Source organism: Pistacia vera, unplaced genomic scaffold, assembly GCF_008641045.1.
Source record: "Pistacia vera cultivar Batoury unplaced genomic scaffold, PisVer_v2 Contig338, whole genome shotgun sequence".
Lineage (NCBI taxonomy): Eukaryota > Viridiplantae > Streptophyta > Magnoliopsida > Sapindales > Anacardiaceae > Pistacia > Pistacia vera.
In genome coordinates this window covers 1,437,173-1,451,587 of record NW_022196155.1, presented here as the reverse complement: position 1 = coordinate 1,451,587, position 14,415 = coordinate 1,437,173, and the positions used below count along the sequence as shown (strand labels likewise).

Below are 14,415 nucleotides of genomic sequence, written 5' to 3'. Positions count from 1 at the left end.
TTTGACGAAATACAACTTACCTTCTTTAACTCCACTCTAGGAGGAGGAGGCTCTTGGTAGAACTCGCGATGGGAGTTGCTTTAAGGTCATCCTATTCTCACAGTAAAGCAATTCCAACCCTTATTTCCCTTCCGTCTCTCTCTAACCCAACAATGGTTCTCTTTTTTTTTTTTTTTTTTTTTTATCTCCAGACCCCAAAAAAAAAAAAAAAAAAAGAAAAAAAAAAAACCAACTACTAGTTGGCCGCATGTGCGGAGGAAGTGAAGAAAAATTAAGGGGCTGCCGGAACCGGCCACATTGTGGCGGAAGAATGCGATTAATTTGATCTCACACCCCATCCGCCACGATCTGGCCTTGAACCGCCACGATCTAGCGGTCCCCCTAAGTCGTTGCGATCTAGAGCGTGGTAGCTTTTTTCTGTTCCAAAGCAAAGATCGCAGCCGCCGAATTTGTTTCCGGTGGCTGTGATATCTTTTTTAGCTTTGATCTGCTGAATTTTTCTTTTTTGGTTTAATCTAAGAGAAAGAAGAAAGAGGAAACAAAGAGAGAGAAAAAAAACAGACGAAAAAGAGGAGGAAGTGAAAAAAAAAAAAAAAAAAAAAAAAAAAAAGAGAAGAGAACGGAATATGGAGAAAAAGATTTAAAATTTAAAATTTTTTGGGTGCTGATGAAAGTACTATATTGCTCTTTAGCAGACGGGAATCGTAACGAATATGACGGAAAGTGTGGCTGTTTGTCATGTCAAACCTTTTGTGTACTAACTTGTTTTTTATGAAAACTTCGGTAGGTGTATGGCGTTTGGCCTATTAAATATGGTAGTGCATTATATCTTGACTTAAAACCACAGGTCGACGTTTCTCATCCGGTTGAGGTTTATTGACGCCCCTGAGGTTTAGGTGAAGACTAAAGAGACCCATATAGTTAATAAACCCATATAATTTAAGTTACTTTACATCATTGCAAAGATAACTATTGAGCGAATGAATTATTTTCTTGGCATTGGTTCTATAAACATTTATTCTTCCGGGTTTTTCATTCTTAAAAAAAAAAAAAAAAAAAATTGCTGCATACAGCTTAAAAACATTGATCATTTCTTAACATACACGGACTTGTTAAACATATCTAAATAAGCCAACTATCTAGTGCGGAGATTGCGAGAAATCAATTTTAGAGTCAATTTTGTTAGCATTTGTAGAGTTTCTTTGTAATTTGAATTAAATTCCCAATGTTTGTTCTAATTCTGAAATTGATCATTAAGAAGGTTGAAAAAAGATATTGCGTAAGAGATACTTAGCTGGATTTAGCTTCATGTTGTACTTCTTTAGTATGTAGAAGGCTTGCTTAAGATGCTCAAGGTGTTGCTCAATGATTAGTGACTTGACGAGCATATCGTCGATATAGACCTTCATCGTGTCCCATGAACATCTTGTTAACAAGGCGATGGTAGGATGTGCTGGTATCTTCAAGCCGAATGGCATGACTTTGTAGTAGAAGATGCCTTTTTTAGTGATGAAGACAGTCTTCTCTTGGTCATCTAGATGTATTAGGATCTAGTTGTACCCTGAGAATAAAGCTTAGCAGCTCGTGACCGTCGATAGCATCTACTAGCATGTCAATGTGAGGTAGAGGAAAGGAATCCTTCAGACATGCTTTATTGAGGTTGGTGAAGTCAATGCAGATTCGCCACTTTCCAATCTTTTTTCAAATAAAGATGACTTTGGCGAGCCAATTAGGATAATGGACCTCGCAGATGGACCTGATGTTGATTAGTTTTTTAACTTCTTTGTTGATGATTTTATTATGCTCTGGAGTGAACTTGCAACACTTCTATTTTACTGGAAGGTAACCGAGGTCTACTTAAAGTTGATGGACCATGACCTTGGGTCGATCTCTGTCATATTTGCGTGTGAACACACAAAGTAGTTGTAGTGTTGCTTGAGGAAGTTGATGAACTTTTCCTGGATGTTTGGTCTTTACTGAGGCCAGATCTATGCTTTGCGATCTGAGAAGGCGGGGTGAATCTGCACATCGTCGAGCTCTTCCATAGTAAATTGGTCTAGATCTACTCAAAAGTTTTAGCTTGGACTGTAATTGCTGCAAAGTCAAGGCTTTCGCTTTCAAGGTATTATAGTAGCAATCTCAGGATGTACCTTGTTCGCCTCCTATCTCCTTAACTCCCCACTTGGTAGGGAATCTAACAACTTGATGGAAAGTGGAAGGAATGACTCTTATGCTATGGATCCATGGTCGTCCAAGGATGACGTTGTAGGCAGACGGGTTGTCCAAGACCATGAATGTCATGTAAAGGTTAACTATACCAACATAAACTAGTAGAGCAATCTCTCCAATCGTATACTTCTGTTCACTACTGGATCCAAAGAGGATGGTAGGCCGTCGATTGATGTTAGGCTCGTCGATCTCCATCTCCTTTAATGCATTCAAGAGTAGGATGTTGTCAGACGAGCCGTTGTCGACGAAGACCCTCTTGATAAGGAAGTCAACGATCTGTATTGAGATCAAAAGGGCATCATGATGAGGGTTGGCGAGCCCAGTAGTATATTTTCTCATGATTCTATGAGTTCCTTATTTTCACATCTAAATTGCCAATCAAATCAATCGATTAATTGTTTCTATTTTTAATAAATGAAATTTGTCAGAATTTATTCATTGAAAATGTAATTTTTTTTTTTTTTTTTTTTTCAAACATCTGATGACATAGATAAACGAAAATCTTGATTAAAAAGAATGCAGGAGTCCACATTTAAGATTTTTTTTTTTTCCAAACTATTTGGGTCGAAAATGTAAGAGTTCAATTTAATTTGAAGATGATGTTAACCTTTGTAGTGCTTTCTTTTCGATTTGAATTCGATTAGCCCATGACTTTTTTGGCTTTATAATTCATACTGGAAATAGAGTTAGCTAGTCTAATTCCTGTCACTAGTCCATATTTTTAGTCCAAGATAGCCTTGTATTTAGAAATGTTTTTCTAGATAAATCATGCAAAAATATCTCATTAGAGAGTTAGCAGATGTAATTTATGAACAAAATGGTAAAGTGTAAATCAACGAGGAAGTTGATAGGTGAAGTTAGCGTGTAAAAAGGTCTCCTGGACACTATATAAAGGGGAGAACCCTTGTCATTTTGTTTAAGTGGTCAAGTTCTTAAATTAATAGTATTTTCTCTTCAAACAACTCTCCCCTCTCAATTTTCCTTAGTCTAACACAAATATGACTTAGATGCTACTGGAGTAAAACTTCCTTCATTCAAGGGCAAAGAGATGATTAGTGAATTATTATACATTTTAGGGCCGATTGTTATCATCCGGTCCTCTCCAATAATTGTTTTAGTTCAGCATCAAAATTGGTAAGTCAATCTTCAAGAGTACCTTGAAGATTTTAGTCCCCACTTCTTTGAGATTCAAGATTATACGATTTTTAATAATAAAACTCCAAAACTGTAAACAAGTCTACTTTAACTCGAAATTTGCAATCTAGCTTCAAGGATATACAATTTTAACAGAACAACTCTAGAATTTAAATTGTGACACGCTAATAATATTATTTGTTCAGAGTTTGCTAAAAATAAAAAAGAAAAAAAAATTGATTATATAAAAACGTATCGCACACACCAAATTTAACAGTCTTTGCTAAAGACAAAGAAATTAAAATTGGTAGTGCAGAACTTCTGAAATGCCTTGTTGATAGGGCTGTATGGCATATGAATGTACACATTTTGACACATTCAAATGAAACTGAAAGCTCGAGCTCCCTTGGCCTCTACAATCCTGCGCACAACTGGATATTGTAGCTTTTCGCTTTATTTTTTTATTTACCTGGTTGGTATATTGAAATAATAAATATATTAACATGGAAGAGAAAATGTATAAATTCAACAGTTTAGTATATATGCGTGTCCATTATGAGTTGACATAATCAAGTAAATTAGATAAGTGATTAATATCCAAACAGAAAATCTATGATACCACAAGTTAATTTATATATGACACATAGAATCATATTGTTGGCTTGTAAGATAGTAATCCGCTATCTGCGAATGAAAATTGAGAGGAGTCTTGCTAAGTAACCTTATTTTTTGATGGTTGCTACATGTTAAAAGAATATTTGTTAACATTATGTAATAATATATTATTGCATGAAAGTGAACAGAACACGAAAATAAACCAGTTCAACTTATGCTCATAGAATGATTTACATTTTTATATTCTATTTTAATTGCATAATAGGGCCTAAAGACATTGACATACACAAAAATGAGCTAGATGCAAGTAAGATAAGAAGCAGGATTAGGAGGTACTGGGATATCAACAGTCCCTTCCAACATGTGTAAAACTTTCTTCATTGAAGGCCGAAGCAATGGCTCGTCAAGAATGCACCAAAGTGCAACTTTAGTAATCCTCTCCAATTGTTTTAGTTCAACCTCTTCATTACCTACTAGCTGACTCAACTCACCAGACTCAAAACATTGGTATACCCGGTCTTCAAGAATAATTTTATCCTCTGAGAGATTTTGGTCCATACTTCTACGACAGCATATGATCTCCAGTAATACAACTCCAAAACTGTAAACATCTACTTTAACAATTATCGGTAGATTTCGATGCCACTCTGGTGCAACATATCCCCTAGTTCCTCTAATTCCTGTAAAAGTGTGTGTTTGATCTGACTTCAACTACTTTGCTAATCCAAAATCAGAAATTTTTGTACACCTGTTATCGTCCATGAGTATGTTTTGAGGCTTTATATCACAGTGGATGACTTGAGTCTCACAGTTGTCGTGCAAATATGGAATACCTCTAGCTATATCATGAACAATGCCCATTCTTTCAACCCAATTAGGTTGTTTTTCAGGTGTGAAGAGAAGATCAGCCAGAGAACCATTGCTCATGTAATCATATACTAAGACCTTGTTGGCTCCCTCAAAACAATAACCAAGTAGACGAACTAAGTTCCTATGGTGGGTTCTCCCAACAACTTTAATCTCAGTTAGAAACTCTTTTCCCCCTTCGGCTAACACCTTCTCTAATTTCTTGACAGCTACAAACTTTTGGGAATTCAACATAGTCCCTTTGTAAACTGTTCCTGAAGATCCTCTATCACTCTTCCATGAAACCTTCCGTTAGTTTTTCAATCTCTGCAAAAGTAAACGATATGGGAGCTATATCCTCACAAAATCTGAGGTTACCATTTCCTCGAATTTTTTTATATGACCAGACATGATATCTACGGATGACAATCCCGAAAGTTGCTAAAATAACCACTATAAAAGCAACAAATGCGCAACTTATTACAATTACCAGACCTGTTTGGGGGTTTTTCTTGCCTTCTTTCTGAACAATGTCGTCATTCGAGGACATAATTCCGACCTTGATGAAAGCAATGCTATTTGAACCAGCTCCCATATCTCTTCGCCCCAATCTCAAAGGAAATCTTTGCATACTGCACTCACGATCATCGCTGTAGAATAGCGCTGCCTCACAATTGCAGTCCACCAAACATGCTTGTTGACAGTCTTCTTTGGTTGTTTCCGATAGAACAAAATATGGAAGATCTTCCCAGCGAGTATTCTCCAATGGTTGAATCATGTATTTGACAGATCCATTCTTTTTGCTGCAACTCTCTGCGGTGAAATTTCTTTCACACCCAGATGTCCAATTGCCTTGATTAACAAAGGAATATCCTGGAAGACATCTACATTCAGGTTTCTGATCATTTAAAACACAAAAGCTATTAAATCCACACACCCCCTTAGGGTCACACTTATTTTTCGAAGATTCCCAGACAACTGTCGATGCACGATCTTGTCTCGTATTGTATGAATACAATCTTAGTATCCCATCCGAATCAAGTTTCGCCAAATAGATTATTCCTCTCGTTGCATTATACCCTTCTGTTAAATTCTCTGTGTTGAAGTTGCTTGAATTAAGCAGGTAAAGACGGCCATCCACATCGAGGTTTAGTGTGACATTAGCGCCCCACCCATTTGTAGCAGACGACCAATAAGAGTATGCAGCTGTGTCCGAAGTTTCCGTTGGATACTGCACGAGGTTTCCATCTTGTTGCATCTTAAGACGGAATTTCCCTGTGGAATGGTCAGTTTCTGAAATACTTGAAAACAGCTCCTGCTCTGCTAGAAGACGTTGAGTGGGCAAAAGAGTATCAGTTGGGTAATCAAAACTCTGCCATATTATTTCCTTATCAGAGCTATAGAGCACAAAATTTCCAGAGTCAAGCATGGAAGCAGAAGAGCCAAGGCTGGAAATCTCGGCGATATTTGTATCTTGGCCTTGTGTTGATTGCAAGACAAGCCTGCCTTCAGAATTCAACAGCAAAGTAGAATTTCTGGGGACTGGAGAATCATCGCGTCTCGCTGTCCAGACAACAGTTTTCTCAGGAGTTCCTGCAAGTAAAATTCCAACCGCGTAGCCATTGCCTTGCTGATAAAATCCAAAGGCGTAGAGACCAGAACCTGACAACCATGAGGAGTTTGTGGTTGGTTTAAGAAAAGATCCTAGGCTTATATTTGACTGTCTTCGTTGAGCCGTAGCTGTAAAAGATGCAAATAGTAGAAGAACAGGATAATAGGATGCATTGAAAGAAAATGGAATCTCTGCATGTTCTGTATGAATTAACTTTAGAAAGATTGATGAATCTGGTGCTGAATTAAGATGACCCTAGAATCCATAATTATAACATCTATGGAACTGGAAGTCTCCCAAGTCAAGTCGGTCAAAAGATATATTGGACTCCTCAAAACCCATCGTAAGTTCATAACCATTCATTATATCAACAAGTTGGTATGCTGACTTGTCTTTTGCTCTTTTTCTTCCTTTGAAAAATTTTAACTTTAAACCAAACAAGACAAAGTTAATTCATAGAAAATGGGTTGTACAGCGATCTTTTTGTGTGTTTCAATAGAACTCTTTTTAGAAAATGAATTTACCAAGAAACGGTGCTCAAACCATTATAAACCACAATCCCACACCTTTTTTCTGTCGATGTGGATCCTAATATATTGTTGATTGTATTTATTATATTTAATAATTTTAATTACATTTAAAGATAATATAAGTACTATAGTAACTTTTTGATATTTTATTTTTTTACGGGATACAAGTACGTGTTAAAACGGGTTGACGACCTGACGTGTTGTGTCAAATAAATATTTAATCCAAGCTTGCTTCATTTAATTATTTCTGTCAAAGGTCACAACGCAAGCCAACTCATTTATTATTCGTGTCAAAGCGTATCAACCAATTCATGACACGTTTAATAATTTGACCCTCTAAACTAATTTTCTGACATTCAATTTGATGAGATTGAATTGATTTAAACAGGAGGACGACTTACACCGATCCAAAGTTTACTATAAAGACAAATTAGTGTTCAAAAAGTTTGGAGAAGACAAACACATACCTTCCACTGTTAGGGATTTATGTTTGTTAAAGGATAAAAATGATAGAGAAGACTGAAATACCTTTGAGAGTTTAATATTTTAGTTTTTTATTCATTTAATGGCTAATCAACTCATTCAATTACGTAAATACCCATATCATTATGTTGAATTACGATTATGCCACCAAATTATCATGAGTTAGTGAAACGACTAATTTACCCATATGCATATGTGAAAAATGAGACGACAAATGATCAATTTACCCCTATTTTGGTAGCAAAATTTCAAAGTGAATATATAAAGAAAGCCGCAGAATAAAATTGCTTCTGTTTGTTTTTTAATTGGGATAACTCATATTTTTCAATTTTACCCATAGGTTAATTTAATCCGAATAGAAAGGACAAAACCAATTCAAATGGTTCTGTTATCTATAAACCAGCCTCAAGGAGTAAAACATGTAACAAAAAAGTCATTAAGGCCAGCTTAACTAAGCAGCCAAGGGCCTCAAGGTTAAAGAAGTGGCTTCAATGGAACCCTTGAAAAAGAAAAACACCTCATTACAACAGAAATATAAAGATGAACATAAAGAAGCAGTTCACAGAAAGGGGGAAAAAATTGTCCACAACACAAAATCAGCCTTAATTGACAATTCCATTGTTCAAGCGCAACCCCTTTAAACAAACAACACCTGTGATAATGCACTAAGCTGGCAACTAAACAACATCAATTAGGATAGCAACTTGGCAAATTATAACACACACTGCTCCAATTAGGAATGCAGAATCTTAGTGACAAGACCAGCAAGCTTCTAAGCAAGCACACAAACAACCAATGCTGGTAACTATGGACAATATGTCATCACAACCCAAATGCAGAATCCTTCACTCTTTCATCATCAAATAGTTTGAGTCTAAAACCTTTCTTATTTACGCAATATCAAGTCAACAACTTTGTATAAGCATCCAATTCCAACTGCTAATGAACTTGACCCTCCAATGCCATGGGTTCTTGTACTAAGGTGGGTTCATCTTGCTCCCCAACTGCTGGTTCCTCCTCTGCACCGAGCTGAGTTTCTTTTGAACCAGTTGCAGAAGCTGACTCCTGGATGAGAGAATCAGCTTCCTTTGTTGCAGTCAATGAAGTGGTATTTTCCTCATTTGCTGCTTTTGGTGATGTCATCTTTTCTTCCTTGCTGGAATTGTTTAAATTGCTCCTTTCAGAAGGCAGTTTAGGAAGGGACTTCCGTTGTGGCTTCTTCGATTGTACAGGAGAAATTCCTTTGGCAGAGTTGCTCTGAGATGCTTTCTCATCCAGACTTAGTTGGCTTGGTCGAGTGCTGGGGTTACCATTTCCATCCGTTTCCACAGAAGTCAAGGACTTCTTTCTACAAAGTTTGGGAGATTTGGCTCTTGTTGTTGGTATATCTACATCAAATTATATTCAGGTTAAGGAAAAAGCAGTTACAATTGTCTTAATATCTCTCCGGCTACCCATAACCAGTAAACTGGAATCAATTCTGCTACACAACTGGAATGGTCAAAGAGGGTGATTGGAAATAAAAACAAGCAATTGCACTGAACTCAAATCATCAGATCAAGAATGAATTGAGCATGAACTGTGACAATATTAGGTTAGGGAACCAAACATGTAATCAAGATATATTTCCCGAATATATATACAAAAACTGAGGCAAAATAATTTAGAGATGAAGGTTGGGCTGCATTCAACAACCTAAAAGTAAATTCATTTATCAGGAAAAAGAATAATTTGAGATGGGTGAAGTGCAAAGCACAGGCAAAGAAAAATAAAGGATTAAATGATCAAGTATTTCTCATCAAGAGTGAGAGGGGGGTGCTATTTCTTAAATCCCAATCAAAATAAACATAACCCGACAGTGAAATGTAAATACAACCAGTAAACTTAGCCCCCAAAGTAACCACCCAACTCTTTAGTCCTTGTTTCTCTGGTTTCTATATATAAATGCACAGCTTTCATCCATTATCTGATATTCTACGCTAAATCTTTGGCCAATGCTTAATAAAATAAAATGAAAAATTCCAAGACTTTTAATAAACTAAACACTACTTCAATTTCGTCCCCAACTCACAGTATTTGCTTAGTTCAAGAAACAGAAATTATATTTCCTAACCAAACAAAGAGAAATAAATGTGCTCAGCTGCACACTAATGAGCTGGGATCATCAGAGAGAACTTCAAAAGCTACAACATAGCAAAATGCAAACTAACTACCACCAGACTAAAAAGCATGTCTGTGCCACTCGAACCTACAACCACCATAAAACACTTTTATGCAGTGAATAAATTTTCAAAATCAATTCTGGCATAACTTTTACCAATAAGCAAAAAACACACTCTTTCAATTAAGAAGCATTTATATGATTCAGATCTTGTTTCAACAACTATCAACATTAGGAGCAGATAAACCAAATTGGTATGAGCACAAAATTATCAAATAATGATCATACTCAAACTACAAGCATCCTTTTTGTTAATGTTATCAATAAAATTTAATCAATCCACTCAGTTCGTAAAGCATTCTCCATACGAGTGCCATGATACTAACATTCAGAGAAGAAAATTAGTTTTCATTTGGTTACATCTTTGACGAAAGTACAAACTTACCTTCTTTAACTCCACTCTAGGAGGAGGAGGCTCTTGGTAGAAGCTCGCGATGGGAGTTGCTTTAAAGGTCAAACTCTTCCTGAGCATCTTAATCTCCGCATCTTGAGTTTCCTGCAGGCTAATGGAAATACCCCCATTATTCTTAAGGCTTGGTAAGTAAGATTCATGTACCCAAGTGGGAATAAATCCATGATCTCCCTCCACCACATCCTGATGGGGAGGGGAAATACCATTAGGGTAATTACAGTCTACCGCCAATATAAAATACCACCTTAGATTTGGCTTGCAAGTTACTTCTTTCTAATTCCTTGGCATGAATCTTCTCCTCAAGTTTAGAGTAGAACTGCACATCACGATAATAGACAATTATGTTGATATTTCAGATGATGCAGGAGTAGGCAACATAAAACTTTCCGAAGGAGCAAGTACGAAACTAACCTCTCTCCTTTTCTCAGCTCGCTCATCACACTTAAAACTGAAACCATAATTTGGAAGTGCACCCGCCTTCCGAGGCTTGGTATCTCCTGCTGTAGAACTAAAAAGTACTTAAGGATAAACTAATAAATGCGAATTTACTACAAATGGGATTCTAGAACAAAAAATATTTGAAAGAAACCTAGATGACACCCCGTCTCAACCACAAAAGGATGAGAAAGACAACAATAAAGGGATACAGAGTAGATTCTACATCTTCTTCAGCTTTTTCAACAGGACCTTTCTTCACAGGCTTCCGTATTGTCTTCTCCCTGCATCCACAAGAAAACAGTTCACAAAACTGCTGGAAAATAAACTGTCATCAATGAATGTGACTTAGAAGATTTACTTGCAGAAGACAAGCACTAATAAACAAATCAAATATTTTTAATCCAGCTGGCTAACAAATTTTTTTCTAAATAATCACTTTTGCAATTTAATGAAATAAATTTACTAAGGCTTATAGACAGACATATGGCTACATGGTAAAAGAAAGAATAATATTAATGAGATTAATAAATGCAAAGTCCATACACAAGGCCTTCAGATGACGCTGCATCAGAATTTCCAGATTGCTGAAAGAGAGCAAAAACAATGATCAGTAAAAACAGACAGAATTCAAAAGCCAATAATAACCTTTGGTAATCAAAAAGTCAACATATGCAATGATATAAAAGCATAAAAAGAAGGGTAATATCAACCTTCACCTTAGATAAATGGGGCAGTCTGTCATTGAAAGACCTGGTTTTAAAAGATTGTTTGGAGTGTGAATTCATGCCAACAGAACCATTTGAAACAGCTGATGATGCCTCAGCATTTTTGCCATCCCTACTTTTCTTCATCAAGGTTGACGAAACGCTTTTTGGATTTAAGGGCTTCTCGTTCTTGCTTGTGCCATTACCCTTCACAGGTTTGGAATCCCGTGAGGTATCAGCATTTTTAACTTTCCCAACCTGACACACACTAGCAGGTTTTAGATTGACATATGTTATATAAGAGCAATCTAACAGTTCCGTTAACTCATACCTGAGAAACATTGGAGTCATTGCTTTCCACGTTAGCATTTGATCCATCCCTAACCTCCCCACTAATTCTTCTCTCGACCAACTTGGGAACACTTCCTGAGTCTCCATTTAACCCAACAGTCTCTGTAACCTCTTCAACGGTCCCATAAGCATCGTCTGAAACATCCCTATGTTCTCCAGGCACAATAAATTGCATATAATCCCCATTCTGCTGGGCCACCTCAAGCCCATCAGTTACTTTCAGTTTATCGAAATCCATCAGACACTGCAAGCAAGAACAATATCCATTCATACTTTGATCTTACGGTCTCTGTTTCCATACATTATTTAGCACAAATATGAGAGCATAAATTGACACGAGAACAAAACTGTTGAGTAAACATATTATTTCCGTTAAATTCAAGAAAATGTGAGACTATAAACAGCTAATGACTCAAAAATTGGGGCATTTTATCGAGCACTAATAACCGTAAATAAATAAATATGTATTTTACAAACAAATCAAGAAATTAAAACAAATACAAGCAAATCCAGGAAAACCTAAGCAAAAACAAACAAATTCAGATACAAACAGATTCTCAATACAAAACAAGATTTAGAAAATTAAAAGATCGCCATGTCAGTGAATACAAATATAGAATCACTAGTTTAACATTGATCTATTCAAAGCAAAAAACATGCAACAAACAACAGATACAAAAACGCAGCTGAGCACAAGTGTGAAAAACATAACAAGATTCAAAAACTTGCTTCATTTTTATCGAATTTCTAAGCAACCAAACAAAGCTTCTACTTACCTCGAAAACTGTGCATCAATCAAAACTCCATTAAGTCTGCCGCAACTGAAGTTGAGAGATAAGACAAAAATTGTGAAAGAGGTTGAGGGATCTAAAGAGGATGAAAATGAAGAAGGTTTGGAAAATCAGAGGATCCGAAACCTTACCAGTACGATCTTTCGGATTCAAAAGTCGAAATTTAAATCATTATTTACTTTATTTGAAGTAACTATGAAATAAGCAGTACTTTGAAGGGTGTAAGGTCTTTTATACCAGCGGCTTTCAAATCCATTTCAATATGTCACAATCTATTCTAGCAGAGAGAGACAAGGGAGAAGAGAGAGAAATACGGTTACTCTCGTGTATATATATATATATATATACGGTTATACGATTTTAGTGGAAATATCAGTGAATTACCGACGGTTATTTATTGTTTCGTCTGGGACCATTTTTATTTTTCAAATTTTAAATTTTTGAAGTGTAGAGTTATTGCCAATTATTATTTTTTTTTTAATTTAAAAAATAAATATACAATTTTCTATTTATAATATATATGATAATTCCAAAAATTAATATATATATATATATATATTTTTTTTTTTTTTTTATTTTTTTTTTTTTTATTTTTTTTTTTTATTGAAAAGTAGTTGTAATGCTTGAAAATAGTAATGCTTAATAACTCCAAACACAAGTTTATGATTAGTTGATAATCCTAAAGCCACTCAAAACATATACCTACTAGGCCTCGCCCTAATATTACTCAACCTTAATACCAAATATGATAAATAATTAAATATATTATTTAATTAGGTTAATAATAATAGGTTTAGTGATAATTAATTTAAAAACAATGTGAAAGGAAGGATTCATAAGATCCTCAATAACGGAATGGGAACGTGGTAGTGATTAAGCAGGTTAATTAATGGAAATAGAGGCGAGGAAATGCAAGTGGCGTGAGTGAAGTTAAGACAAACCGACCAGCTCAGGCTAAGTTGTCGGGGCGCGCTACAAAGCGTTACTATACAGTGTACACACCATCATTCCCAACTTTTATTACAATGTTTTACCACCCCTTCCAAAAAATTTGAGGTATCAGTCCAAAATTAAAGAAGAGAAAGTTTCTGCAGCAAACTTCAGGGTCGACAATATAATAAACCGTTACATGTATCAGAACCCATTACATGGATTAATTTTTCAAAGTGAATAAAAATGAAAAGACTAATAGAGATGATAAGACAGAAAATGAATGCTTTAAAGCCAAGTTGGACAGGACAGCACCCCCGAGATAAGATTTGTAATGAATAGGATTGGGAGCGTTTTGTCAACCTTTTAAATTATCCCTATGTTTACCATTTAATTATATGTTCATTTCTAAACTTACACCTAACAATCAGCACATTTCAGGTGGGTATATGTACTAGTCTTAAGTTGGTGGTGATAATATCTTTTTATTACACCAACCCCTTTAATATTCAATCTAAATTATACACAAATTTATGTAATGCCCACATGGCACGTGATATCAGCAAATGAGCATGTTTCTAATCCTATCTATAGAATTTGCACTTGTGAAATGGGTCCACACGTGTCTTCTTCATATTCATTTGGGTAGATAGGGATTATAAATTCAAAGGTGATTATTGATTAGAGTTAACAATTAGAAAATATTTTGCATAAATTTTCCCTTTTGGAAAGAATTAATCGCTGTATGGGCACAGAAAGAAAATCTTTTACTATAACCCAGCTACTGAACAGAAACTTTCAGAGTGATAATGGTGTGGCCCAACATTCTCTTTTATGCTTCTTTGAACAAAAAAATCGACCCACAATCACAATACATACGGGATAGGGTTTAGGGTTCATATTTGAATCAAACTTTGGGTACCCATTTTAAACAAAGTCTATAATATGGATTGGATGGATGGATGGCTCTTGACAAAATAATACTGGAGAAAAATTCTCATCTCTTTCTTGTTAAAATAAATATAATCATCTTTGTCTTGGATATTGTTTTTATGAAACGTTCACATTATTTTCTTGGCTCTAGTGTGATGCTCAATGATTCCCACATGCACAAACTTT

The 14,415-nt window shown here is 35.6% G+C and overlaps 2 protein-coding genes across 5 annotated transcripts; both read right to left on the bottom strand.

Moving 5' to 3' along the window:
• Positions 1-4,176: 4,176 nt before the first annotated feature.
• LOC116138188 (G-type lectin S-receptor-like serine/threonine-protein kinase LECRK3) lies at positions 4,177-10,142 on the bottom strand. Its single transcript, XM_031423916.1, is given in 5 exon segments — positions 4,177-5,116; positions 5,118-6,691; positions 8,398-8,837; positions 9,326-9,383; positions 10,056-10,142. Coding segments are annotated over 5 exon segments (3,000 nt in total). The 3' UTR covers positions 4,177-4,275.
• Positions 7,937-12,659, bottom strand: LOC116138092 (protein WVD2-like 5). Of its 4 annotated transcripts, none has more exons than XM_031423825.1 (9): positions 12,498-12,659; positions 12,352-12,359; positions 11,556-11,819; positions 11,231-11,482; positions 11,064-11,104; positions 10,494-10,801; positions 10,327-10,398; positions 10,056-10,166; positions 7,937-8,837 (listed from the first exon to the last, which is right to left on the bottom strand). In XM_031423825.1, exons 3-6 carry the CDS (start codon positions 11,811-11,813, stop codon positions 10,672-10,674), a joined length of 681 nt encoding a protein of 226 aa, XP_031279685.1. In that variant the 5' UTR covers positions 11,814-11,819; positions 12,352-12,359; positions 12,498-12,659; the 3' UTR covers positions 7,937-8,837; positions 10,056-10,166; positions 10,327-10,398; positions 10,494-10,671. The 4 variants fall into 4 exon arrangements, with proteins under 4 accessions (XP_031279685.1, XP_031279684.1, XP_031279683.1 ...); XM_031423824.1 differs by having other exon boundaries at positions 12,352-12,396; positions 12,498-12,657; XM_031423823.1 differs by having other exon boundaries at positions 12,352-12,658.
• Between the last annotated feature and the right edge of the window lie 1,756 nt (positions 12,660-14,415).

Coding starts and splice junctions, on each gene's coding strand:
- LOC116138092 (XM_031423825.1), bottom strand. CDS start 11,813: ATGGATTTCGATAAACTGAAAGTAACTGATGGGCTTGAGGTGGCCCAG. Junction 11,483..11,555: donor ATGACTCCAATGTTTCTCAG/GTATGAGTTAAC, acceptor AGTGTGTGTCAG/GTTGGGAAAGTTAAAAATGC. Junction 11,105..11,230: donor CCCATTTATCTAAGGTGAAG/GTTGATATTACC, acceptor GCTCTCTTTCAG/CAATCTGGAAATTCTGATGC.